At 38.3% G+C, this 27299-nt stretch overlaps 6 protein-coding genes across 6 annotated transcripts; 4 read left to right on the forward strand and 2 right to left on the reverse strand.

Moving 5' to 3' along the window:
- Positions 1–2769: 2769 nt before the first annotated feature.
- LOC116294844 (uncharacterized) lies at positions 2770–4959 on the forward strand. The gene is made up of 2 exons (XM_089030693.1): positions 2770–2811; positions 3038–4959. The coding sequence occupies exons 1-2, from the start codon at positions 2770–2772 to the stop codon at positions 3845–3847; spliced, it is 852 nt and encodes a 283-aa protein (XP_088886819.1). The 3' UTR covers positions 3848–4959.
- Positions 4960–5499: 540 nt separating this feature from the next.
- LOC116294819 (uncharacterized) lies at positions 5500–9465 on the forward strand. The gene is made up of 5 exons (XM_031702483.2): positions 5500–6175; positions 7356–7481; positions 7909–8016; positions 8383–8639; positions 9016–9465. The coding sequence occupies exons 1-5, from the start codon at positions 5500–5502 to the stop codon at positions 9463–9465; spliced, it is 1617 nt and encodes a 538-aa protein (XP_031558343.2).
- A 3431-nt stretch (positions 9466–12896) lies between these two features.
- On the forward strand, positions 12897–16096 carry LOC148910973 (uncharacterized). Its single transcript, XM_089030471.1, has one exon. It carries the CDS (start codon positions 13014–13016, stop codon positions 15708–15710), a length of 2697 nt encoding a protein of 898 aa, XP_088886597.1. The 5' UTR covers positions 12897–13013; the 3' UTR covers positions 15711–16096.
- Positions 15707–17875, reverse strand: LOC148910974 (uncharacterized). Its single transcript, XM_089030472.1, has one exon. It carries the CDS (start codon positions 17773–17775, stop codon positions 16267–16269), a length of 1509 nt encoding a protein of 502 aa, XP_088886598.1. The 5' UTR covers positions 17776–17875; the 3' UTR covers positions 15707–16266.
- Positions 17876–19040: 1165 nt separating this feature from the next.
- LOC148910975 (uncharacterized) lies at positions 19041–20346 on the reverse strand. The gene is made up of 2 exons (XM_089030883.1): positions 19787–20346; positions 19041–19618 (listed from the first exon to the last, which is right to left on the reverse strand). The coding sequence occupies exons 1-2, from the start codon at positions 20227–20229 to the stop codon at positions 19240–19242; spliced, it is 822 nt and encodes a 273-aa protein (XP_088887009.1). The 5' UTR covers positions 20230–20346; the 3' UTR covers positions 19041–19239.
- A 476-nt stretch (positions 20347–20822) lies between these two features.
- Positions 20823–22733, forward strand: LOC116288532 (uncharacterized). Its single transcript, XM_089030884.1, has 3 exons — positions 20823–21524; positions 21641–21892; positions 22530–22733. The coding sequence occupies exons 2-3, from the start codon at positions 21694–21696 to the stop codon at positions 22694–22696; spliced, it is 366 nt and encodes a 121-aa protein (XP_088887010.1). The 5' UTR covers positions 20823–21524; positions 21641–21693; the 3' UTR covers positions 22697–22733.
- The last annotated feature ends 4566 nt before the right edge of the window (positions 22734–27299 follow it).

The following is a 27299-nucleotide window of genomic DNA, read 5'->3' on the forward strand; positions in this document are numbered from 1 at the left end:
ACCTTCCGAATAAGGTGAGCTTGCCAAGACCTAACAAATATGGATTGTCCCGCGAACGACAATTTGATTTATGAAAAAAAGTTGATATAGTGATTTTGTTGTGTTCCACTTGAGCTTTCTCCAGGTTCTCCGGTCTTCATTCCTCCTTTAAAAATTTATCATGTGAATTGAATGTGTATTGTTTAAAAATAATTGAGATGTAGAGGTCCTGCCGGTATGAAGCGAACCCTACAAAATGGATCCAACGATATTATTCAGCGCTGCAGGTGTATACGGTACGTTTTTCAAACTCGGCTGACTCAATGATTCTGTCAAATGATTACCCCTAGTCAGTAGAATTCCCTGTCTTGTTAATTAATAAAATTAAGGCAAAAAAAAGTATATTTAAGAAGGAAAAATAAAATTTAGTAAATAAGCTTGTTCTAGGATAATGTAAATTATGAAAGTATTTGTATTCTTACAAGATCAGTTCTGCCTTTTGCTGGCGTAGAAACCGTGGAGATCTTTAGTCTTAAAGTGTTAAAGGACGGTTCGTTTTATCGGATAAGTTAAGAATGCTAACCGAAAACTACCCGCTGGGTACCTTTGTGAACTCTTAATAAACTTATACTTGTCGTGCAGTGAACATTAGGGCAACAAGTAAGACGTTATATTATATATCATAATTATTGGCTTTACTTTTGCATACGCTGATTTGTAAGTGGTTGTGATGTACGAGGAACCGAGCTTGTAGCCCGCTGTAATACGATTATCAGTGCAAGGTAAGGAAGCCTAGCTCTTTTTGAACTATCTTTTACTATTCATTTGATAACTGAGTTTGCAAGCCAAGTCCTCTGTATTCTTATATTTCATTTGGCCTGCCAGTAGAGTTCCGACTACAATATGTACATAAATATAACAGGTCCGTTGGGAAGAATAATATCCCGTGAATCTATTGAGAGACACCGATTAGAAAACTCACCTCTCAACAAAACCAACCCTGAAGCCATTCATTACAGACTTGTTTTGCATGAAAAAATAAGTTAAATCGTTCCTTTTTTTATTTGAATAGCTGAGGTTCAAATGTTTTTCTCTATGTACCTCTGGTCCGGGTTTATCGATCCGCAAAACTAAATCTACTTTCTTTGATCTTCATTGGAACCTAGCCAGTGCGTGCATCCAAACAACGACAGTTTGTGTCCGGATGCACGCAGATTATTGAAACCACGTTCAAAGGCCCAATCTGTGTAAATGCCATTAGCAAATCCGATATCTTTTTATTCTACTCTTGCTTTTATTGAAAACGCACAAAGCAAAATCGCTCTTTTTTTACTTTTTTTTTTATCTCAGGTACTAAAATTATGAAAATTTTAAGTTTCTTTGATTTCTTACATGAATTATTTATCACATTTGGGATCGGAACAGCAGAAGTGTATGGAATACCAATGTACGATTTTTACATGACCTATACATATTTTTCTTTTTTATCTCAGAAACAGAATATATCAATGAACTTTTTCATTGTTGAAATATATGAATTACTTCAAGGGAAGGCGCGCGTACGGTTTATATCAGAAATACCAGCTCGTCATGATCAAATGCCGTACAAGTTCCCTCCCCATGAAGTATCTGATATGACACAACAAGCGCTATCTTTAGAAGAAAAAAATATATTAATGGAAATGAACACAGTTATGACAAATGATTATAACTGACCTAAAATGTGATCTAAAAATTACCGAAATAATATACCGAAATAAAATTACCGGAATAATATTACTGCGGGAAAAAATATCGTTCGGTTATCAAACTGATACGTCAAGAAGAAAATTGAAACCAAAGTTTCAATTCTCTTCAACCAAATAATAGATTGTTTATATTACATCTGAGGACATCATAAAACAGCCCCCGCCATTCCCACTGAAAAAAAGAAAGAATAAAGAAAAAGAAAGAAAAAGAAAAAGCGTTTGGACATTTCACCGTCGCAATCACGTAAATTTTGTCTGCCGGAGTTTTTCAAGATCCTTCGCTTTACCTTGCTAAAGCAATTAACCATGAGTTAGCCTCGATTGTGTATGGAATTATTGTGAATAGGATAATTTTTTTGTTCCATCGATCCATGAAAGGTCCGTGGAATTTCAAAGCGGTGTTTGTATTGTTAAAATTATGCATTATTTACCGTTGGTATTTGTGAACATTTAGACACCGAAATGAGGAAAACCCTGCGTAAATGAGTCTCTGATCAAAGAACTAAACAGCGGACTAATTCGAAAACGGTCTTTTTAGCAAAACCGTAGTAAATATAGTCAATCAGTGATGATTTTCACAGCCGCCATGTTGGATAAATCTAAAAAAAGATTCGTGATTAGTCTCTTTTGTCATATCATCCAACATGGCCGCCGTGTCTTTTGTTATTTCACTCTCTTATAGCTTGGGAATGATTGAAAACCAGCAATGGTTGATTGAAAACTATGGCAAAACTGAGCATTTGAGTCGGGCTCCCTGTGGAAAAAGTACTGACCAAAACTACTTTGATTTGTTTTAGGAAAAATGGGAACGAATAAAACTAACATATGAAAGATTCGAGTCTGATAATGGAGTTACTTATTGCTATACTGATCACAGCCTTTCAAAATCTGGAAGCTGTGCTCGGCGATGATACGTGTCCAGTTGTCAGATACACTGGCAAATTCAATGAGAGTGATCACGTGAAAGACCACGCCCTGACTGGACGATCCTACAAAAACCTGACCACCAATACCGTACAGGAGTGCTTCAGTGTCTGTATAAATGACTGTCGATGCGTGTCTTATCAACTATCTGGTAGACGATGTGAGCTGATTGACGAGGACAGACACACAGCTCCTGACCTTTTTAAACGATTGTCTGGATACAAGTACTACGAACTGAAGCAACAGTTTAAAAAGGTACGATGATCAGAATAATATTTAATGCAGGGCAAAAACACATCACATGCTTTTGTAATCCTTCTATGAAAAAAAATCAATGCACTTCTAAAATTTTCATTTTTCTAAATTGAGTTTTTAATCTATTGCAGTCCAACAGTGTTGGTTGTTCAAGTCAGTGTAATAATGGCTGTTGTCGTTATTCTAAACCTTGCCTTAACGGTGGAACCTGCATCGAGACGTGCCAAAACGTCACACACAAGTTTCTGTGCAAATGTCCACAGGGTTTTGGTGGAAGAGTTTGCCAGACTCCTCCTTCATGTGCAGCGTACAGCCACATGTCTGTGCCAAACATCTATCCAATCCAAACAACCAATGGTAAAGTTTTGAAGGTGTACTGTGATATGACGTCAGAGCCGGGGATGGTGTGGACTTTGATCGAGTCGTTTGTGTCTTTATCGGGGAAGCCGCAAGACCGCAAGGCCTTATATAAGGATTTTCCCTCCAACGAAGGAAATTTCACCTGGTCTGACTATCGATTGTCACATAATGCTATGCAACACGTCAAACGTGACGCTACTCATTGGAGAGCCACTTGTAAATATGACACTGATGGGCTGAACAAAACAGACTACATTCGGGGACGTTTGAGTGAAATGGATATTCTGACGTTCGCGGGTGAATTTGTATGTGCTAGAGTTGAGTACATCAACGTGCGTGGAATCAGCTGTGAGAACTGCACTGCTGTTCTTAAGCAATTGGCAAATCGTCATATTTTTGTCGATAGTGCTAAAGGGTTTTATATAGGCTGTGATTGGGATGGAAGGGAAGGAGCAATAAGGAAAACAGCTCAGAATTATTGCAACAATTTTGGATTTTATGACACCCAATATAACCCTGCACATCGCTGTACAGCCTCGCAGTCTTCTACCACACAATGGTGGCTCGGGACAAAGAATTGACCTGGACAATAAAAGGTGCACGAAAAACTGACACCCAATATAACCCTGCACATCGTTGTACATCCTCGCAGTCTTCTACCACACAATGGTGGCTCTGGACAGAGAATTGACCTGGACAATAAAAGGTGCATGAAAAACTGACACCCAATATAACCCTGCACATCGCTGTACATCCTCGCAGTCTTAAACCTAGCTGTCACAAATAATAATAATAATAATTTATGATTTATATAGCGCGTTTCCTATATGTGGCGCTTACAATCACGAGAGGTGGTTAGTATTAGGTGTAGGCACTGAAGGCGGTCACTGCCAGGGTTTCCTGACGTCCTCAGTGGTTCTTTTACGTCCCTCTGTTATTGGTTAATGATGATGAAGTGTGTAGTGACGCGGCATTGCTTTTTAAAGTGGTCACCCGAACCACTTAAAAGTCTATCAAGTCAAAATTCGTAGATGTCATTACAAAAGTAGCACTTTCTCCTTATTTATTTTAACAACCTGCACAAGTGTTGATCCGGCTGGGACTCGAACCACTACCTCCGGTTCCGCGCGAGAGTTAGATGTCAAGAGGAATTGCCACAAAGAAAAAACCCGATGGCGGGTTAATATATGCATACGCGGTGCATCACGGGATCTCATTGTTATGTTAATTATTATGTTAATTTCCGGCACTAAAAATAGTAGTAAATGGCACCAACGTTCCCCCGAGTGGCCGCGATGACGTAACGTGACGTCTTGCCGCCTACCCCCTAGTAACAATACCTTTTATGAATGAGTATATATTTAAATACCAGCACATTTGGTTTTTCTTTTATCACAGTGGGTTGGCTTTTCTCTAGGTTCTCCAATTGTCCTCCCTCCTCAAACCTAACCAGCTAACTGATTTCAAATTACCCAGTGCTCCAGCTTTGATCAACCCAGAGGTCATTTCAGGGTTTCATAATATTGAAGTTGTAGTGAGCAGCGAGTTCCAAAAAAGACAGAATAGGGGCAAGAAATTTAAACCTCAGTCGAGTTTTACTCGGGAGTGAAATATCAGTTACCTGTTAACTCCTAATTTTAGGTTATCTGTCAGTGACTACCAATTTTTTGTCAATTGTCAATTGTCAAAAGCGTTTTTTTTTTTCCTTTTTTTCTTTTTCTTTCCAATTACTTCGACGAAGGACTAACGTCCGAAACGTCAGTTTAACAAAGCTTTTTACAGTAATCCAATTTATCTACAAGTTTCTACTTTTTTATTCAGAAACACCGACGCAGTCCACGCTAGTACTCTACTAGTTATCCGCACCACCCGTAGGTTAACCATGATTGGCCAGAGAATGGGAATGGAATGTAGTGCTCGATTGAGCAGACGTTAGTGGGGAGGGACGCAGCTGCTGAGGATACTAGTCGAACTTATGCTGGACTCGAACCTATAGGTTCGACTAAATTAAGCTCATGGTTAGTTCGACGTTTGCCCTAGGCCTAAGTGCTTTAACCTGAAACGCCTGCATCGGGTACGTTTTAAGACCATGATGTTGAAGGTGTCGATTTCGACGGGTAATGTTGACCTCTTCAACATACTTCTAGTACTGTTTCACGTCCATTGTTATTATCGTTGAATAATGATGAGGATTGCGCGACAATGTCTTTTACTTTTACTTTGTATTCAAATAATGGTAATTATCATATATATAAGCAAACACTGGCGTCTACATGTGAGAGAAGTGTTTTCCCGGCGACTGGTTACGGTAAGGGAAGTGAAAGTCGACTTTGAGTCAGAGACGAAAAAAGACAGTCAGGCACTCAGACAAACTATCAATCTGACTGCCATTTTTGATGAATATTCTCTTTATTCGGAGAAAAAAACTGGAAGAAAGAATACAACAAGGGAAAGCTATGTAAAAACTGCGGAATTTCAAACGCGAAGACATAAGGGATTCCTCAAAAATTGGTGCCGAATTCAGAATGCTAGAACGAACTGGCAAAGCATTCTTACACCTTGCGTCAACAATACAGTCTGGGGGGAAAATAATTTACAAAACGTCAACCAAACCGATGGAACTAAAAGTTTTATATCGTTTTGGGATTTGCAGCCGGCTGGCCGTTTTAGCAGATTCTTCATTCAGTCTGTCTCTAGAAGTAACGAAAATAAATCAACAGGAGGTGACGCATGGCGCATTCATTTACGGGGACCAGCAGTCGTTGTCCCCACTGTCTTCGACCTCAATAATGGAGTCTATGAAGTTCTTTTCCTTTTAATAGAACCTGGGAGATATAGGGCTGAGATTTATCTTGATTATACTTTATGTAATGGATTGAAGGATCCCCCGCCATATTGGTTTAAATCAGGTACCTGAAAGATCAACGTCAACCTCAAGCATGTTAAGGCTTGGTATTTTTACCGGTTTGTTGAAAAAACACATTTAGTTTAAGCTTAAGCTTCTGAAATGGAGATTTGGACCTAAAGTTATATTTCGGTTTCTTAAAATGTTAAGCATGGTCTTTTCGACTTCCGGTGGTCACGTGACCATAAGAGAGCAAAACAGAAATTTCAAAATGGGCTGGCGGTTTTTATACAAATCAAAAATATTTTTATTTGAAGTTGTTAGGTACATTGACCTTAACAAGAATCTGTCCGGAATAGGTGTCCTTCGCTTTTCGCTAAAGGGATAATTGACAAAACAGGTCACGTGACCGAGTCAAAATATTGAATATATTTATTTTTTGCCTTAACTAAAAATGATTTCCAACTATTCCGGACAGTTTCTTGTTATGATTATTGTACTTAACAATTTCACATTGAAAAATTTTCGAGTCACGTAAAAACTCCCAGCCCATTTTCTCGCCTTAAGGACACGTGACCACCCGAAGCCAACATGTCCACAAGAAACCTAATTATGATTTTAGCCCCAACACTCAATTTCATAGCTTTAAAATTAATATCATCGATCCATCAAAAAACCAAGCCTTAACATGCTTGAGACAAACTGTGATATATCAATGATATATATGAGACGAGGGAAGAGGAGAGAGAGAAGGGAGCGAAGAGGATGGGGATTATTTTTCAAGTATTTCTAATTTTATAGTTTTATTATCTTAGGCTCAGGACAAACGTCGCACCGAACCTATTTAACATAGGCTCGGTGGAAGGTCGACTAAGAGCCTAGGTGGCAGCAAACGTCGAACCAATATCGATCTTAATTCACTCACCCATTGTTATTATAATTTTTATTGGACATGAAAATGCACGGGTGAACGGACATTTGTTTGTCTTTTCCGAATTACAATGCATTCACAATACGCAATATCATCTCATCTTCGTTGTTCTCGAATACAGCACATTTATTGCAGGTAGGCATCTCTCAAACCAGGCAAACGCACTTGGCTTGTCTAACTTATGCTGGACTAGAACCTATTCAAACGAAGGTTTGCACTTGCAATATTGGCCGTTTTCTTTATAATAGAGATATCAAAAATAAATGGTCGCAAAGCCTCTTGGGTAATTATGGGTGCTTGCTCTCTTTTTAAGGTAATTCACAAGGAAAGAATCAACCAGATGGAATACTCCAAGGGGATAAACCTTTTCTTATTCAAGAGTTTCGTGAGGGTGAAGTGATAGAGTTTGATATGATGGACGCGGAGGACCACAACCTCGGTAAGGAATACTTTCAACCACTCGCTCTGGGCCGATCAAAGTCAGGGTACGGCTTACTCACAGATCAAACCCGGAAACGACCTCTGGGCTGATATAAGTCAGGGAACGGCTAACTCACAGATCGATCCCCTGAAACAATCTGGGCTTATCTAAGTCAGGTTACAGCTAAACCACAGGTCGAACCCGTAAACAACCTCTGGGCTGATCTAAGTCAGGGCATGACTAACTCACAGATCAAACAATGAAATAACCTCTGGTTGATCTAAGTCAGTGCACGCCTAATTCACAGATAGAACCCTGAAACAACCTCTAAGCCTCCTGCTCACAAAGAGGAAAGGCTTGAGGCACGTGGAATAATAACGAAGAATGGTTTGATCTTTCAGTGTCATCGATCATTATAATGAAGTGCAATGAATTTTCTTTTCAGTAGATATAAAAGAAATCACAGAAACAGCCAAGTGCTCTTGTCCTTCGTTGCTGTGGGATGGTTTAGGACGATGGGCTAATGGAACGTGGAAACCATTCCTGAAGACAGGTAAAACGACACTCATACTTGATCCATCTTGTACTCTTAGTTAGAGTTACTATGTCCCACAAGCTCAACAACTTAGACAAATTTAAAATTCTGAACCATGAATGAATTAAAAAAAATAATTTTTGTTGACATGGCTGAGTCACGAAAGAGCATGGATCAAGTACCTATTTTGAAATTGATCTAGTAATTATCTATTTCGACAGTGTTCACAGCCTGGGACATCTCAGGAAGCTAGTATAAAGAGGACCATGATTTCAATTACAATTACAAGACCAGTGTCCTCTTATCTATCATACCTTGTTGTCAAAAAATGCAGAAAGATTTATTTTGAAATATTATATGTATGTTTTTTTACTTTTCGTCCAGAAACCCTTCAATACAGAAGGCCAACCACGAACGGAACCCTCGTCATCTTCGGAGACTCCGTAGCCATGGGCTTCTATCATACTATCCACGACAGTACCGAGGGTATTTGTACTCGTGTCTTCTCCTCCTGCAAGGTGGTTTATAATTGGGTTTATAATATGAGAGGGTACTGGGGCGATGGTGTGACGTCACCAAGGGAGCCGCTGCCTGATGGGAAGGACTATGACGTCAAACGAGTTCTTGATGATGTCAGAGAGGTTAGTCGTTATACGTAGACATATCTCAGAAGTTGTCGTCAGTATGAGCCATGAAATGTTCCATCATGCATTGTGGGCACTTTGAATATAAAAAACTTCAAATCCTTTGAGTTCTAATTTGAGTAGTTGCGTGTTTCTGCATGACCTTCTTCGAGCATCCTAGTTGTACTAACTGCGACCGCAGGTTTAGGGAAACACACTCTAGGATTAGCAATGAAAAGAAATGAAAAGAAAAGAAAAAATGCCGCTGTGTTGCTTGACCACAGGCTTGTTTGCTTCGGGTTAGCCTTATTTCAGCGCCACATCGTATAAATTTGTAAAAGTTGAAAGTTTTTTGTCATATTACATGCCTTACTTCGCTCGTTCTCCATTACAGGTGTTATACAGCCCATACATGGACGAACACAGTGTACTCATCCTAAACTGGGGAATCCATTTTGCTGCTGTTGCGAACTTCACCTCTTACCAGACGCTTATCAACAACTTTGTCCGTATCATCAAACACGGTGAAACTGATCCAAAAACTGGCAGATTTAGAAAATTCCGTGGAAAACTGATTTGGAGATCAACTACAGCACTTAACAGACATAGGTTCCCTAATCCACATAAAGACGTTCGACGCTTTTTAACTTTCCCGCGTGTTTTGCTTTTCAATGCTTTTGCCACGTCAGCGATGTGCGAGGCTGGTATTGACGTCATTGACGTTTATCCAATCACAGACGCTCATCCACAAGGAACTGTGTCTAAAGTCGATCCAGTGCATTATAGTCATCATGTGTTTTTCGATGTGAGAAGACGAATATTTGACATATTTAAACCATATTAAAATAGCAGGGAAAGAAGTCGGATGAAGAGGCTGAGACCTTTATTTATACAGGGAGCCCATTTTAAATAAAAGGGAAAGGTGAAAATTAAATCGGGAAAAAAACGACTTTTATCATATATTTTTTGTATTCAAGGTCAAGTTAGTGTCTATGATAATGTAAAAGAGGCGAAAAATTCATAAAAAATGCACTACGACATTTTGTTTTCCTATTCAAAACTGAGTTTTGTAACGTGTACACGACCCACCACCAACCACTCGACAGGATCAGTTTTGTTCTTGAAAATTGCTTACTATCAATCACGTGACTTTTTGGAGTTGACTGGGGGGCAAACAAGCGGTTGACTAGGGGGCAACTAGCGGATGCTAAGTCAAAACATATCAAAATAAGTTCTCAAACTATTGTATTTGACTATTTTCACGACATCAAACCAGAAAACAAGAGATCGAAACAACCTCCAGGATTCTATAAGCCATCAAAAAAGGGGCTATTACCGGAAGTGACGTCTATTGATAGCAACCTATTCCTTCGACAAATTTCTTCATGGTCGATTTTTACGCTTTGTTGGTTGGGTTTACTTGAAAAATGAAAGATAACTAGAGATAAACCAACACTTTTTCAGTGAAAATTACATGGATATCTTCCATTTATACTAACTCCAAATTGGAGATTTTCGTGCACACTTTTTAGATTATTCAAAAGTATTATTTGTAATGAGATTATTACATTTATTCTATGTGTATAGATAATACATTTACATACTTGATTATCTCTCCTGTTCTTGCTCTTTCGTATGCAGGATGAAGTAGATATCTTTTCCATCTTTGGGTGACTATAATGATAGAATACTACTAGTACATGCGGTCCACATATTCTCATCTTTCATCATAATTACCGCGACCTAACATCTATTTCACCCCGTCCTGCTCTCAGTCTGACCTCTAGCTCAATTTGGTAGAGCATCGATAGTACGATTCCGAAGGTCGTTGGTTCGATTCCCAGCGAGGTCGGAAATTATTTTTTCCGAATTTAATTCCAAGGGCTTTCGCCCGGAATAACCTCGTTCCCAAGCACTATAACTTAGTATATTTCTATATCTTCATGTGGGATTGGTTTTGAATGAATAAAACGACGACAGGGCAGGCTGTTGGTTGTTTATTTGGAAGCAAAATGATTTTTATGGCGAGACAGGTAACTGATCCCGCTACTGATGCCTATGAGTCTCAAGATTCTTTGCACATGCTCTATGTTTGGATTTTTGCTGTACTTCCCGCCATTGCCAGAAAACCACAGGTAGACCAAGTAATGATATTGTGAAAATACAGGGATTAAAATTAGCGGAACGACAAAGAAGAAAATTATGGTGGCCCATAAAAAAAATCCAAATTAAGCTGAGGAGTATCGCTTGAAGTTTCTCGGCTATAAAGTTAGAATATTTTAAATCGATTAGAATTCGTTTAATTTCGTGGCTAATTGTGTAGTTCAGTCCTCCAGCTGTTACAATTAGTCAATGCCTCAAAACATGTAAATTTTATTTAATATTATAATTAATTGTAATCAGAGGCATTATTATTAAAAGAATCTTGAATCTTAAAAAGAATCTTGAAAGAATCTTGAATCTTGCCGGAGAAATTGGCCAAAAATTAAAGCAAACTAAACCACTCAGTCCCAATCGTCAAACTGCAACACGATTTTTTTTAAGCAACTCGTTTCTTATTTGCAGCAACTCGTCTAATATGCAGCAACTCATTTCTCACTTAAGTTGCTTATTATTTGTAGCAACTCGTGTAACTTCCGTTTGCTGCAGTTCCGACACAAAAAGCAAAGGCCATCAGAAAGAATAGTCATTGCCAGTTTTGTAACTCCTTTATGAGCATTCATTTTCGTAGTGTGTTTTAGAGCCTTGGCCTCGTCATGCATAGGGAACCAGTCATTATTTAAGTCGGAGGGGGGAGGGGTGGAGGAGAAAATGTTTTTGATGCAAACTCATCCCCCCCCCCTCCGACTTAATGACTGGTTCCTAGGTTTAGCTGATTGGTTTAACATCATATATTACCAGGGGATGGGGTGGGGGTAGGGCACGAATCATTGATTTAACACGTTAATTAAACTGCTAGCTTAGCCCAGTGAGTCGCCCAGTGAAGCGTTCCCTCATCACGTACAGTCATGGACTGTATACTATTCATACAAAACTTTGGGAATAAACATTATTTTTTGACTGTATTTATGACCTTTGTGTAACTTATCATATTACAGTATAAGTGACATTAGCTATTTACCTTGGTTAGCCATCAAAGTGCTAGTCTTACGAAAATTATACCAACCCTGGAAATTATACCATATAAAACTAGACAAATAATGCAGTTTACAGTCCAAATTCTATTTTGATACGAGAACGGGAAGATGTTGTATTTAGCCGTGCATCGAAAAATATGTCGCATCCAGTATTATCTATTTATTTTACAAAACATTTTCCGTGTGATTTTTAATAAAGTATATGTCTATATTTACGGCCAACTGATGTCACATGCGTGGGAAGCTTGCTCACCGTGACAATGAAATGGCTTTCTTCTTTGTGATTGGATGGTGAGCATCGTCACTCTGCGTTTCGCGTTTTTATTGGTTCAGATCGAGTAGAAGCCACTTGAGTGACACAGTAACGTATGTTTTATTCAATTAAGGATATAATCGACCGGAAAGCTGAGAAGGATCTAGAAACGATTGATATTCATACTTTCCGTTTAGTTAAAATGCTTTATAATTGACAATTAATAATAACGATCTTTAAATCCATGATTAAAATCATTTTTAACGATTAAAATTAATCTCGGTAGGATACAAGGACTAGAGAGTTAGTAGGATACAAGGGCTAAGTTTGAAATTCAAATACTCAAATTCATCTAAAAAATCCACCCCCCCCCCCCCCCCCAAACACTAACCAAAAGAAAAAAGAGAGAGAGAAAAAAAATCGATCAAAAACAAAACAAAAGAAAAAACAACACACTCACTGAACTAAAAGGTCCAGGTCAACAAGCCCTTAACCGAAACAAAAATTTTGCTGCATTTTTTAGAGGAACTTGTTTGGGCTGCCCGTGGTTAAATTGGAGTCAATATATAAGTGGACAGTGAGATTCTACACTTACCCACATTAGCCTTAATGAGTAATTACCTAGTAATAAGTGAAATAAGATTATAAAAAGCTGATAGAGTGCTCACACTAAATCCTGACAAATACTAACTTTTAGTACTAAATAGACCTTTTATGTATAAGACATATGTCTCATGTCTGGTTTTGACCCACTTTGTGAAGTTCGTGATAGAATTTAATGAGCTCAGGAAACAAAAGCCATTGTTTGGCGAGTAAATTAAATAATGGTATATCAACGTCTTTATCTCTTATCGCCTACCCGAGTGAGACAAAGGATATATAGATCGTTTTCACGTGTCGTCATCAATTTCCGGTCGCCATATTGGTGTACCTCGATAGCGTGACTATGCAAAAACATGTGTGTAACAATCATGCCATGACTAGCGAAGTGCTCTGAATAATATGGAATATGTTGCCGGCGATAAGGAAAAAAAAGAGTTTGGCGAAAATTTATCTTCAATACCTCTATCTGAGTATGCCAAGAAGCTGGAAACTCGAGTGAAACGGCGTTATCTTGATAAAATTTCGTCGATTGGAATCGACCCCGTGTTAGTTGACAGCAACCTTTTTGAGCCGGACTGTTTACCTCCAGTAGAATCTACAGATCTGCTATTTTATCTCGTCCTAGAAACAAGTTTCTACACAAACCAACAGTTTAAAGCTTTTCGTAGTCTGGAAGCTTATAATCAGATGGTCTCCGGATTTATTGCAAGCGTAGAAGGCCACATCATTTCTGACAAGTTTGTTGTTGTCGCGAAGGTGAGACATTCTCAGCGAATGAACGATGCTCTGATCCCAGTATGGATAATCACAGAAAAACAGGGGAACATAATTTCTTGTCACTGTTTAGGTTGTAAAGCTGGTCTTGGTGAGTCGTGTTCTCACGTAGCTAGCGTACTATTTTACCTAGAAGCCTGGACGAAAATAAACGGCAAGTTATCCTGTACCCAAGTAAAGTGCACGTGGATTTTGCCAACCTACGTGAAACAAGTTGATTATGCTAGAGTACGAGATATCAATTTTACTTCTGCACGAAAAATGAAGACGGACTTAGAGAAAAAAATCGATTATCATAACGATATTCCCAGTCAAAGCAAGTCAACACAAGTTTTAGGAACATTAAAGTCTTCTTCAAAAGAATGCAAAGCTCCTACAGAACCGGAAATGGATGCTTTCTACGCGGAAATCAACAAGAGTCAAAACAAGGCCGTGGTTCTAAGCTTGATTTCTCCATACTCAAGTAGCTTTGTGCTGAAAAGCAGATCTGTTCCAACAGTAAATGATCTTTGTAAAAAGGAATACTTAGATCTATCATATCCAGAGCTTATAAAGGTCTGTCAAGGCATAAAGATTGAAATTTCAAAAAATCACATAGAACAAATTGAGAGAGATACCTTAAAACAGTCAAAAGGACATAACTTTTTCAAACACAGAGCTGGAAGAATTGGAGCTTCTCAAAGTAAGGCTGCATGCCACTCAGATCCTGCTTTGCCCTCCCTGTCTCTAATACAATCAATTTGTTACCCAGAGCTAGCCAAGTTTACCACTAAAGCCACTGTTCATGGTTGTAAACATGAGGAAGATGCTATCAAGGCCTATGAACAAATAATGAAAGGGAAGCACACCAATTTCAAGGTTCAGAAGTGTGGTCTGTTTATCAATGAAGCTTATCCATATATACATGCGACACCTGACTTCTTATGTTCTTGCGACTGTTGTGGAGAAGGATGTGGGGAGGTGAAATGCCCTTTTTGCATTGAGGACTGTGACTTTAATAGCTATCTATCAAAGTCATCATGTTGTCTACTAAAAGATAACAATGAAATGTTTACCCTTAAGCATGATCACCAGTATTACTATCAAGTCCAGCAGCAGCTGTTTACTTTACACAAAGATTACTGTGACTTTGTTGTATGTGCATTTGGAGATGATGGGAGTACGACACTTGTCCAGCCGAGAATATTCCCAGACAAAGAACACTGGGAAATTGCATTGCCAAAGCTCACCACTTTTTGGAGAACCTGTGTCTTACCTGAAGTGCTTGGAAAATGGTCCACTAGAAGGCATACTTCAAAAAGAAGTGAGCCAACAGCAAGTGGGGCTATTTGCTTTTGTAGAACTGCCCAAGATAGATCATGTGTCTGTTGTGCCAACCCCATGTGCCCAATCAGTACATTTCATCTTTCATGCTTGGGACTGACAACCACACCCAAAACATGGTACTGCCCAAATTGCAGATTGTTACCTGAATTCAAAAACTCTAAAGGCAAGTCCCAATCAAGCAAGAAAAAAATAGCATCTTCTAAAGCCTTGGCCCTGGATGATATCTGTATATGCAAGAGCAAGGCAAAGAATACAGATAAGCTTATTGAGTGCCATAACCCTGTGTGCAAAAATGGAACATTTTTTCACTTGGCCTGTTTAAGCCTTAAACGTATGCCAAACAATGCTAATTCCACATGGTTATGCCCAGATTGTAAAAAGAATCAAGCACAATCTAATAAGAAAAAAGGAAGTGGAAGTGTCAAGTTTGTCAAACAAATCCAAGGAACCAACAGCAGTGTCAGTGACAAACAAAAGCCACTTGGAAAGCTTACACAGTCAGAGTTTGACCTTATTGCATCTCCAACAGGATGGTTAGACTGTTCTGTGATCCAAGAAGCACATGTACTGCTTATGAAAGTCAACAGCAATGTAAGTGGTTTCCAAAGACCAACCCTTGGTCCTGTCAGACAGTTCAGTGTTGTTACTGGTGATTTCATTCAGATAGTGCATTTGAATAACAATCACTGGGCATGCTTAACATCTATTGGCTGTCTTCCTGGGTATGTTAACCTGTTAGACAGCATGACATCACCAATTTCGCAAGAGATAATCGAGCTCACGAAGAATTTGCTTGGTCCAAATTTCAAGAATATCACTCATATACCTGTGCAACAACAGCAAAATGGGAGTGATTGTGGTGTGTTTGCCATTGCATATGCCACATGCCTAGCCTATGGTAAAACTCCAGTTGTGAAGTTCATCATTCCAAGGATGCGGCCACATTTGCCGAGTTGTCTTAAAGCTGGTCATTTGACACTTTTCCCTACCACTTGAACTTCTTGAGGCATTTATTTTGGAATAAAAATTATTGCCTATTTCTTTAATTTCATGAGACATTTATCTCTAAAGGTTTAACTATAAGAGTTAATTATGAAATACAATGACCTAAAAAAGTTAGTGTTCATGCTATTAGAAAATTTCAAAAAAGCATATGTACATGTCATGATACTTAATCATATACAAAGATTTCTAAAGATAGATTGTGTTGGAGTTGCGATGAAAGTGTGCATGCCTAATTCAAACTTTCCCATGCCTACATGTATTTCACATTTCCATCACAACTTCAGTGATCCGCCTTAGCTTGACCACATTAGTTTTATCCCACGAAAACATATTGATAAAATTTTCAATAAAACTCAGCCCTCCATACTCAACTGAAACACGCTGTATGTTAACATTTTAAAAAGTATTATGTGTAGTAATGCATCAGGGGTAATAGTAACATTTGCTGCATTAATTTACAGAGAAATGATTGTGAGCCCCAATTCTCATTCAAAACATGTTACATTGTCTAAGAACAATGGCTCACAATGTATTTCTCTGGTTTTAATCAATCAAATGCAACTATTCCAGGGCACAAGTTTACAAGAGCAGCACATACATTAATTATACGGTCAATCATTGGTTTTGAATCTTCGTTGGAATCATTAGGGTTGCACTGAAGGAAATCTATGGGTAGAATGCCAGAAAATATTGTGTACTTTCGCCGAAGAAGTCCAATGACTCTCTCCACATGAATACGTACATTAGCAATGCCACGTGTTTGCTCCACATCAACAGGATCAAGTTGGTCTTTTCCCCTGGTGAACGCAGGGATGGCAAGCTGTGCACGGTGAAACATTAGGCTTTCTTGAATAGTGAAGCCTCTGTCTGCAAGGACTAGATCTCCAGGTACTAGCATCTTCATTAAACCACAGTTCTCTGTCAGGAACTTGTCAGAAGTTCTTCCTCCCCAGGCTTTTGAAACAAAGGAGATACTTCCTTGTGGTGAAATGCCAATGAGTATTTTCACTGTATTGTGGTGCTTATAAGAAGAAAAAGTTTGTGCACGGGCATAAAGGTTTGAAGGTCTGTTAATAAAGACCTCAAAACAGTCAATGATAACAGTGGTTTTGTTACCAAAGGAAAAGTGAAAACTTTGGGGCATGGTACGGTGCAAATCTTCCCTTTCTGGCCAGTGGATTAATGGTTGTAATCTTATATCCAAAGCTACCATCCAGGAAGAAAAAATTCTTGAGACTGTAGATAAAGACACCGAAAATCGATAGCTTAGATCTTGAAATGGCATGTTAAGTTTGAGTTTCATCAGTGTCATGGCAAATTCTTGAAACTGTGTCAGGCTTTGAGTCCTTCGGCTTACGTGTGGTGAAACGTGTTTAAAAACTGTGTTTAATATATCAAAAGAGGGTAATCCAGTGTAGAAGGAGACTTTGTCATCATTATTTTCAAAGTCATAACAGTCAAATGGCTTATTATCGTCCAGCTTAAGAGACTCGAAAAGATATTCAAACTCATCGGTTTGTGTACCTGCTTGGGAGATTTTTGCTTCCTCTGTCTGAGTGGCGGCATCCTTTTGTTCTGAATCATCTTCTTCTGGTGTACAGAAGTCAATATTCAAAACTTCAGTACCTGGTTCATTCAGTTTCTTTCGCTTTGCCAACAGCTCTTCGTCACTAGTGTGTTCAGTGTCAAACGGCAAAGACCTCTTTTGCTCGCGATTTCTCGCTCTCTCGCTTCTCTTTGCCGCTGTTTCCAGATTTGAACGCTGCTTTTTCTTGTGTCCCAATTGAAGAGTTGGAACCCAGTCTATGTTGTATTTATCCCAAGGTTTCGCAGCCCTTCCACTTACGAAGTGTTTGCCACATACTCGATCATTCTCGATAATCGCCTCCGTCAGATCATCTCGGCTTATAGCTGTGATCCACCTCGATCGCCTTTCTTCTGACAAATATTTAGCTTCTTCCCCTTGACTAGTAACGATAGAAGGTACTCTTGCAAAATAAACTCCTTTATCTCTTCCACTTTTCGATGCGCAGCCAACAATCATACATAAAACCATCTTCACACTCAAGACGCTCTTGGTTTGTTTACACTTTTGGTACACCAATATGGCGGCTAGCAACGGTTGTCAAGTGATTTGGTCACGTGCGTGAAAACGATCTATTATATAGATATCGATGAAATATGAAGGTAGTCATGACAACAGTGATATCTTCACATGTGACGGATATGATATCTTCACATGTGACGGATATGATATCTTCACATGTGACGGATATGATATCTTCTCATGTGACGGATATGATATCTTCTCATGTGACGGATATGATATCTTCTCATGTGACGGATATGATATCTTCTCATGTGACGGATATGATATCTTCACATGTGACGGATATGATATCTTCACATGTGACGGATATGATATCTTCACATGTGACGGATATGATATCTTCACATGTGACGGATATGATATCTTCACATGTGACGGATATAATATCTTCACATGTGACGGATATGATATCTTCTCATGTGACGGATATGATATCTTCACATGTGACGGATATGATATCTTCACATGTGACGGATATGATATCTTCACATGTGACGGATATGATATCTTCACATGTGACGGATATGATATCTTCACATGTGACGGATATGATATCTTCACATGTGACGGATATGATATCTTCACATGTGACGGATATGATATCTTCACATGTGACGGATATGATATCTTCACATGTGACGGATATGATATCTTCACATGTGACGGATATGACATCTTCACATGTGACGGATATGATATCTTCACATGTGACGGATATGATATCTTCACATGTGACGGATATGACATCTTCACATGTGACGGATATGATATCTTCACATGTGACGGATATGATATCTTCACATGTGACGGATATGACATCTTCACATGTGACGGATATGATATCTTCACATGTGACGGATATGACATCTTCACATGTGACGGATATGATATCTTCACATGTGGCGGATATGATATCTTCACATGTGACGGATATGACATCTTCACTGTGTAGAATGTACGAAAGTTTAGGACACCCGATAAGTCCTCGTATTTCGCTCATCGATATCTATATAATAAACAGAATATTACATGACCACTTGGAGATACAAATTTTATCTTCTCGTGTTGAATATCTCTCAGTCGTTCGCTGCGCTCACTCATGAGAGATACCATCAACACTCGAAGTTAAAATTCGTATCTCCGCGCGCCCATGTAATATCCTCTATGTCAAATAAAGGAGACGACTAATGAATTTTTTAACCTTTATTTCAAGCCGGAACAAGACAGCGTAAACTACAAAATATTTAGTGCGTATTAATGATGAAGGTCATTTGCAAAACAGAACTGACTTTTTTATCGTGGCAGACTCAAAAACATTGTTCCCTTTGTGAATGAGGGTTTCAGTGTGAGAGAATCAGAGAAACAAAACCAAAAATTCACCCACTACAACTTATGACTGAAACCGGTATTTCAATATATTGAAGCTGTTGTTTGATACGTATTTTGTAAGAAACGCAATCTCCGATTACTCAAAGAAGCGCAGCAATGTATAACGATAGGGAGAAAAGCACGAGGGTGCCTCCAACGTTCAGAAATGCAGCGATACGTTTTAAAGAATCCTATGGCGTGTTCCACTTTAATCCGACAGCTAGTGAGCTCCCTGTTTATCTCCTGTAGTCTTGGGTTTCCATTGACTTGGGCTCTTCTTTTAGGTTTAATCAGAGCAGGATGGGGAGGATAACCGTTGTCAGAAATAATATGGCAGCCAGCAGGTAGATCTAGAGCACACTGCGGACCAATCCTTGGCATCATGTTAAATCCATTAGTGTCGTTGAGATGTCCGGGGAATCTAAAAATGTAGGGAATATAAAACTCAGTAATAAATCTAAAGCAAAACCTGGACGCATAGGCTGGCTTCACACCCACCGGACGAATTTTTAATCGTTCACTTTTATGATATTTCAGCAATAAATATCATTTCCAAGTTTACCAAAATAAAACAGTAGTAAGTACTTACGCAGCCGAACAATGAACTATCATCCCATCTGGAGTAACGATGATGTGGCTTGACATGAAGTGTTTCTTTTTGTCGCCTCTATAAAACATTGCCTGTCGTTGAGATGGTCGCCATATTGGATGAGTCGTTGCATCAATTATCCCAACACAGGACGGAATTTTTTTCCAGTGCCCCAGCCAACCTCTCCACTCTGCTAAAGTTGGCCAAACGACTTGTCGCGAATATTTCTCAAGTAGAAGAGAAACTATTTCTTGTATTGTTTTGCTTACATATGTAATGTCCACTTTAAACATCATGGCCAGGGTTTGCATTCTAAGATATCTTCTCAGCCAAATAAACACTAGGAGGAGTCTGTTTGTAATATTCAATCTTTGAACTCGTATCCTGCGACGGACTCTGTTGCGACGGTATGTCCTGTCGTGCAATATTATTGACATTCGCATGTCCACAACGACCTCACCAAATGTCTGAAGTGTCTCGCCAGTTAGATACCAGAATTTAATGGGAAAGCTAGCAATGTAATGGTAATAGTCACAGCCTCCATTTTAGGTTCTGCGATTCCTGTAAGGCCAAGTCGATCAATGACATCATTTGTTTTACACATGTCCAAAACGCGAATAATACATATCAAGACGAAGAAGATTTGACTGAAAAGATGAAACGGGAAAGCTGGGAAGTCATTCCCGGCATCTCGAAGCTTCAAAAATTGGAGGAGAACAAAGTAAGCCAGAATGAAGAACGTTGGCAAAACCGGAGGCGGCATCTTGTTTAGAGCGGTTGTTGAGAATTAGCTTTTCAGAAGATACAGCGTAGTATTCACGAGATTATATGCAATTCTGCTATCGTGTGTGCCAAAAATGCATAGGTAAGAGCATTGTATCGTGCTTGATGACAATAGCGTGAATCTACAATCGAGTAATTTCTCGGCTTCGGATATTTAACCTTGGCAAAAAATAATTAGCACATTATATTGTTCAAAGGTTATAATGTAGTTTTTGAACAAGTTGTCACCTCGTGCATGAAGCTCGCTTTAATGCATGACACAAAAAGGGACGAGAAATAGTGCGAAAAAGATCTGATGCTGACGCAGGTAATAAGACTTTGTCAAAGGAGGTTCATATTTTGTAATGACACCATAATAGGGGGTGTAATTGTTTACACAGCTTTTAGGATATGATTGAGCAGATTTGTCTTTGCATTTCTCTGTTTTGTGCAATATGTGAAAGAAACTACACATTTTTTTTCAAGTGTAAGTCTGAGAGGCTCAAAGGTATGTTCACACTTAATTCTGTATAAATACCGCCTGGAGTTCTGCATGTGTGTGGTTGAAGTTTCTTGGCTCCATGGAGGGAAGAAACATATTTCTCGAAGCTGCTTTTGCGGGAGAGCCTGTAGTGAATCCAGAAGACCAAGGAGACAAAGAGTTGGAAAGGCTGGAAAGGATTTTCTTTACGCCAAAGACCAGGCAAAAGCGAAAAGAAGACCGCGATAAAGGCAAGTCTAGCAAATCTGAAATAAAATCCAAAAACAGAAACCTCGAGCTACAGCTGGTAAGGGAAGCAGTGAGCAAAGTTGGATGTCTTCCCAAACGAGTACTTAGTTACGTTGAGCTTATGGCCGACCAGCTCGGTCCTGTCGAAAAGGCCTACTATACATCCATTGGCAAGGGAACAGGGCCAACTAAACAGACGGCACTTAGGCGAATAGGAAGAAAAATAAAAGAATGGCAAGTCTCGGGGTAATTTCTTGATATACCAATTGATCATTCTGACTATAAATTCTTATTACTTTTAGTATTAATGTAGCTAATGAACTTGGTTTTTCCTTAATTTTTTGGCAACGACAAACCATCAGTTAAAGACCCGGAGGATGTATACGAGAGTAGTTGTAGTGAAGAATCTTCGCCGATGGACATCAAAAACGATGCAAAGTGTACCTCGAAAAGAAAAGCAGACTATGGAAGGGACGGCCTTTATCTTGTTGGGGAAGATGAAAAAAGTAAAGCCTCTGATGCCAGAAAGTACACGGAGACCACAACCAAAACGGAACGTTCAAGATTTCTTAGTGAATTTGAAGAGGATGAATTGATTGCAGAGGAGGAAAAAGGTGAGATGCTATCCATCAGTTTCATTGCCGTCATCGATATTATGTTCTTACGTAAGGCTTCAGAATAAGCACGAGGGAGTACGGCTCTTTTGAGTAATTTTCGGGTTGGGGTTGTGGGTCAGACCTAAAGTTATTTTTCATATATTCTTGCCTATACCATCTAAGGCTGAGTGAAAGGATTTAAGGCTGAATTATAAATTTTGGATCCATACCATAGTTGACAAGTTGAAACTTCGGGGTTAGTTGGCTAGTTGGCGTAACACTCGTCGGGTATCTTTTCGGGTGTACAAACTGGAGTTTTTCGGCGTTTCCTGCTATCTTTAAGGTATCGAAGTAAGACTCCTATCGATATCCCTTTTTTGCACTTTAAAATTAGTTAAGGCGCTATAACTGACTCATCATCAAACGCACAATTTAACAGCCATTTTGTAATTTGTATGATGGTATTTCCTATGGGTTAACATTCTCCCGAAGTCATTTTCTATATGCTGAGTAGATTTCCTGAGTAGAGTTTTGAAGCTTTTTACGAGCATATCCAATATTTAATTTGTAGCCCCAATACAACGACTCAACCCGCATTCATCGCACGCAGTGTTATTCATTTAAACGTGGTGTATTCTTGTCCCTATTCTTACAGCTGGAAAGGGAACAGAGAAGAAGGAAAAGAAGAAAAAGAAGAAAGATCAACTAGATGAGCTTATGGCAATGATGCCTACAATGACGGAGGCTGTAACCAAGGCGGCAAAGGCACATGAAAAAGCCGTTTCAAAGTGGCAAGGGTTGTCGATCTCTGACTCTGATTAGCGAGTTGGATGATACTATATATTGACGTGTTACTGTTCACAATAAAGTTTTTCTGTTCTCTTTGTTTGCCTGGCGTAATGTCATTTTAAGGGTTCATAATTTCCTCACTATTTATTTCTAACATTATAGAGTTCACGCACTAAACCCGTGAAACAAATACTAACTTTAAACAATATAAAACTATGATTAAACAAAAGAAAACAAAATATTCGGTATGAATTAGTACTAATTAGCACTATTTATTGTTCACGGGTTTAGTGCGTGCACACTATCATCGATGATAATTTTATTATCCATGATATAATTTGCCAACTGGAGCGTTTATCCGCCAACGGGAGCTGCCTTGATCCCTTGGAACATGTATTAGAATGCAATAACTACGAACAGCTAAACAACAAAATCGTGAAAGTGCACAAGAAAACCATAATATTTTTTATTATTGGTATTTTTCGTCGCTTGGGAAAATAAACCTTCAGAAGACACTAATTCCATAGTTTTCTTTCGTGCTTGTTTGTCTTTTCACTTTCTGTGCATGAATATTCAGGAGATTCAGTAAAATCGTTCTACTGCGGCGCGTGTATGCATAACAATAGATGACTTAAGTGGGTCAAAACCAGACATGAGACAAATGTCCTATACATAAAAGGTCTAATGGTGATAAATAAACAATAGAAAACAAAGGATTCTGTATGAAATAGTACTAATTAGTACTATTTAATGTTCACGGTTTTAGTGCGTGCACTCTAACGTTGATCATAATTAAGAGATATAAAACCTCAAAGATATTTCTGTGTGTTTCGTGGTAGACACTTCATATCCCGCGCGCAAAGAAGTCGCGGTTCACGTCATAGCAGTTCTAGATTTCATCCCGCCTCATGTAATGATCCAAGAATTGCATCCGTACACTCACTCAATCATGTGGTCGATTAATGATCGTAGGAGTTATTCTTTATCTGGGCTTGGCTTCCTTTGACCGATTATAGTTTGGCTTTGCTTCAATAAAATTGTCAAAACAGCATCAAATTATCATGAGATCTTCAATAATTTCATTTATTACGAGTGAAAGGACCCTCAAAAACGTCAAAACTTTTGAATAGTTTATTTTTCATGCTAAACTTTTCGAAAGTCGAATAATAGACTAGAATTTGTTATATTCATATTGCTAAATTTTATCAGTTTTGGCTTCGGTTCAGTGTTGTTAAACTGTGACTAATGGTGCATAAAGTGTCAAGCTGATTTCGGATTTATTAAACAATAGAATTAGACGAAAGGTTATTGAACGGAAATAGACAAAAGATTATTGAACATTTTTTCATATATAATCACAATAAACACTTTTACAAATTAGGTCGAAAGTGAAACCATAGTTAGAAACGAATCAACAAATGACTAATCTGTCAGTTTCGGAAGATTATTTTGTAGAAACATTTTCCTATTATTCTCTTTATGAGCCAGTAAAATGCGAAGACAAGTTTTACGTGAAAGCTTAAGTTTACAAAGTTAACAAAGATGCTCTTTTACTTTTTTGCTCTTTTACTCCGACGAAGGACTAGCGTCCGAAACGTCAGTAAGTTTTTTTTCATCTTTTCACGGTGTAAAATTTACCCTTTTATCATTACTGTTTAATTAGAAACCCCGACGCAGCTCACACTAGTTTTTAGCCAGTTATCTCTTCAAAGTTAACAAAGTCTATAAAGTTTAATAAACGTCACGTTTTCGGAGGGCAGCTCCTTTATCAAACGTGACTGTAGAGATGAAGATCGTTTTAGCAATAGCAAAAAAGAACATTTTAAAAATTTCTATAAATTATTTGAACATCTTTCTATGAATTTCTATGAATCATTTGATTTCCTCTAAATCTTCAGTATCAGTGACTATCATACTTTTGATCAGCGAATACAATAAACTTATACTTAAAAGTTTGGTTACATGACCATCAGGTGAGGACACCCGGTTTGTTTTCTTTCTTTTTTGTTGTTGTTGATGGAGCGAATGAGCGGTAAGAGCTCGAGAGAGAGAGGAACTAGAAGGAAAGAGCTAGAGAGGTTGAGAGAGAGAGCCGAAAGAGAAAACGGAATATAAAGCGGAAAATTTTCTCATCAATTTAATCTCTACCCAAAACGATAAAAATTTTGAGCAACAAATACTGCCATGAAATAAAATCTCATTGATCATAGAACTCTGCTTCGTTTTAGAACAGGAAGTAATTTCTCCATACGATCTGAGCCGTATTAGCATATGACCGGAAATACAACCTAAAGTCCATTGTATTTCCAGTACAAACAGTATAATAAATCATTGCTTTCAATGACTTTATCAAGACGTAGTTTTCCCTTCCCCCTCTCCGCTGCGTTGCCTATTTTGACCACACGATAAAGAAGCCTGTCAATCTCCTGTGCACACTTTGCTATTGCCTTGATAAGTCAAAGACGACCATGAGGACTCTGAGAACGCCGTTAAAACAAACAATCAATATAAATAGAGAACCAGCCAAAAATAAAAATAATCTTGCTGCCTTAACGAGGATTATACAGATTAAGGGTTTTCTTTTTCTTTTTTTATGCAAATGAAAAAGTATATTTAGTACAAGTGAAGGGTTTTCAAGTGACGAAGTAGAGACGTTGTTATCTTTTAAAAGTGAAGTGCTCGGTTGGAAATAACAAATATCAATAACCAATTTTAAGAATGCATTAAAACTATTGTGGGCTAAGCCATTATGAAGCTAAGGACACGGTTGCCAGTCTAGGCATAAGAGGGGTTATTATGTGCTTATTGGCTGGAACTGGCGACTTGTAGACTAATACAGCACAACTTTGCAATGTAATAGGCGGAAGGGGGGAAATATAGAAAAAGAAAAAAGAAACAAAGAAACAAAGAAACAAAGAAACAAAGAAACAAAGAAACAAAGAAACAAAGAAACAAAGAGAAGAGAAGAGAAGAGAAGAGAAACCCCAGATCGAAGCGGGCATAAACAATTTTCAGATCAGTTCAGAGTTTTTTATATAGTTCCGAATAAAATTGATCGTCTTGATTTTTGTGCTTTCTAGGACTACTTCTAGCGAACTTATTCCCTCACTTGTACAGGGGCTTGTCAATGCTGTTTATGTTATTTTGGTCTTTGCACTCACGCTTTTGATTTTCGTTTATCCAAAACATACATGGACTAAGTGGTAGGGGGTGGGGGGTAATTGTAGCTATCAGAGATTGAAGTCCTTTAGCAATTGAAAAAGAGGATAAAGAATATACTGCTTATGCGGATTAAAATAAACCAAAATGCCCTCCATAATTACCCAGATAATGGCGGCTAGGAACATCATGTCTAGTGTCCTCAGATTAATTATTTGACATGTCTACTGCTCATGTACCTGCTATTCCTAAACAAAATATTGAAAAATAGAAAAAAATAGGAAAAAATCGGAGAAAAGACCGAAATTATAAATTATGAAGAGTAAAAAAAAATTTCTTGGTAAATATTATGTGTGTTTAAAGGTGCTCCTTCTCCCTTCTGATCGATAAAAAAACGCAGGAGGGGAGGGGTAAGTAGATGTTGGTCATTTAGCTTGTTAACCCATGTAGAGTCTCGCTTTCCATTCTTTAAAAAAAACAAGATTTTTCCTGTCAATATCAGAATGATTTCCTAATTTAGTCAGAGTGACGTCTCAGAGTGATGTCTCCTCTACTCTGCTTTTTCCTTGACTAAGATGCCTGTAGAAAGCCTTCATTAGGTGGCAGAAACAACAAAAGAAAACCCTGACAAAACTGCATTATGGCCTGTAATAATATTCAACATCATTAGACAGCCTTGGCCTGATCAATTTTGGACTGTCTTCCATTCCGGTTTATACGGAAATTACTCACTTCAAATCAAATGAATAGAGTGTAGACTCGCATCGTTCAAAAATAATCCTAGAATATACAATGGATTTAACTTTCGAATCCTTTCTATTCAATCTGATAGGACGAGTCTAATCATTGGTATTAGACATTCAGACACGAGTCAAGATTCATATTTTTGGCATGACTCACTCGGCGTCTAGAATAATAACTATATTGATGTTTATACTGAATTTGTTTTCGTAGCTTCCGCGGTCTGCGGATCATATTCCAAGGAAATTTTAACAATTTTTATAGAACAAAGCTCTAAATCAAGCAACACCGAGTTTTTTTATCCATATTTTGAAAGATATCACGTCATAACAACTTTCCTCCCGAAATATTTCAGAATTCATTCCCAGCATCCCAATATTCGTTTCAAAAATAAATGCATTTTGAATTTGATAAGCAACTCATTTTTGTTCAAAACGACGTCAAAACCACACGAATGAACTCATAAACAAGGAAAATAATGCACTTTTGAAGGGCATGTCTAAATCAATAACAACAGTGAACAACAGAAAACGAACTAAAGAGAAAGAAGGAAGCTTTTTGGATAATTGAATGCTAAATATTTTCAGTCGCACTCTTCCTTTTGCAAATTAATTTCGGAAAGTAAATCTTTATAAAGTTTCAGTCAGTATCGCAGCTGGTTTCAGAATATTCAAAATATTCAGAATATGCTTTAACATCATAAACCGCATATAAATATGAGCCACTCCAAATGTAA

The sequence above is a fragment of the Actinia tenebrosa genome, unplaced genomic scaffold (assembly GCF_029948245.1).
Source record: "Actinia tenebrosa isolate PJP-AT-01 unplaced genomic scaffold, QUT_ActTen_1.0 PGA_scaffold15__27_contigs__length_11533743, whole genome shotgun sequence".
NCBI classification, from domain to species: domain Eukaryota; kingdom Metazoa; phylum Cnidaria; class Anthozoa; order Actiniaria; family Actiniidae; genus Actinia; species Actinia tenebrosa.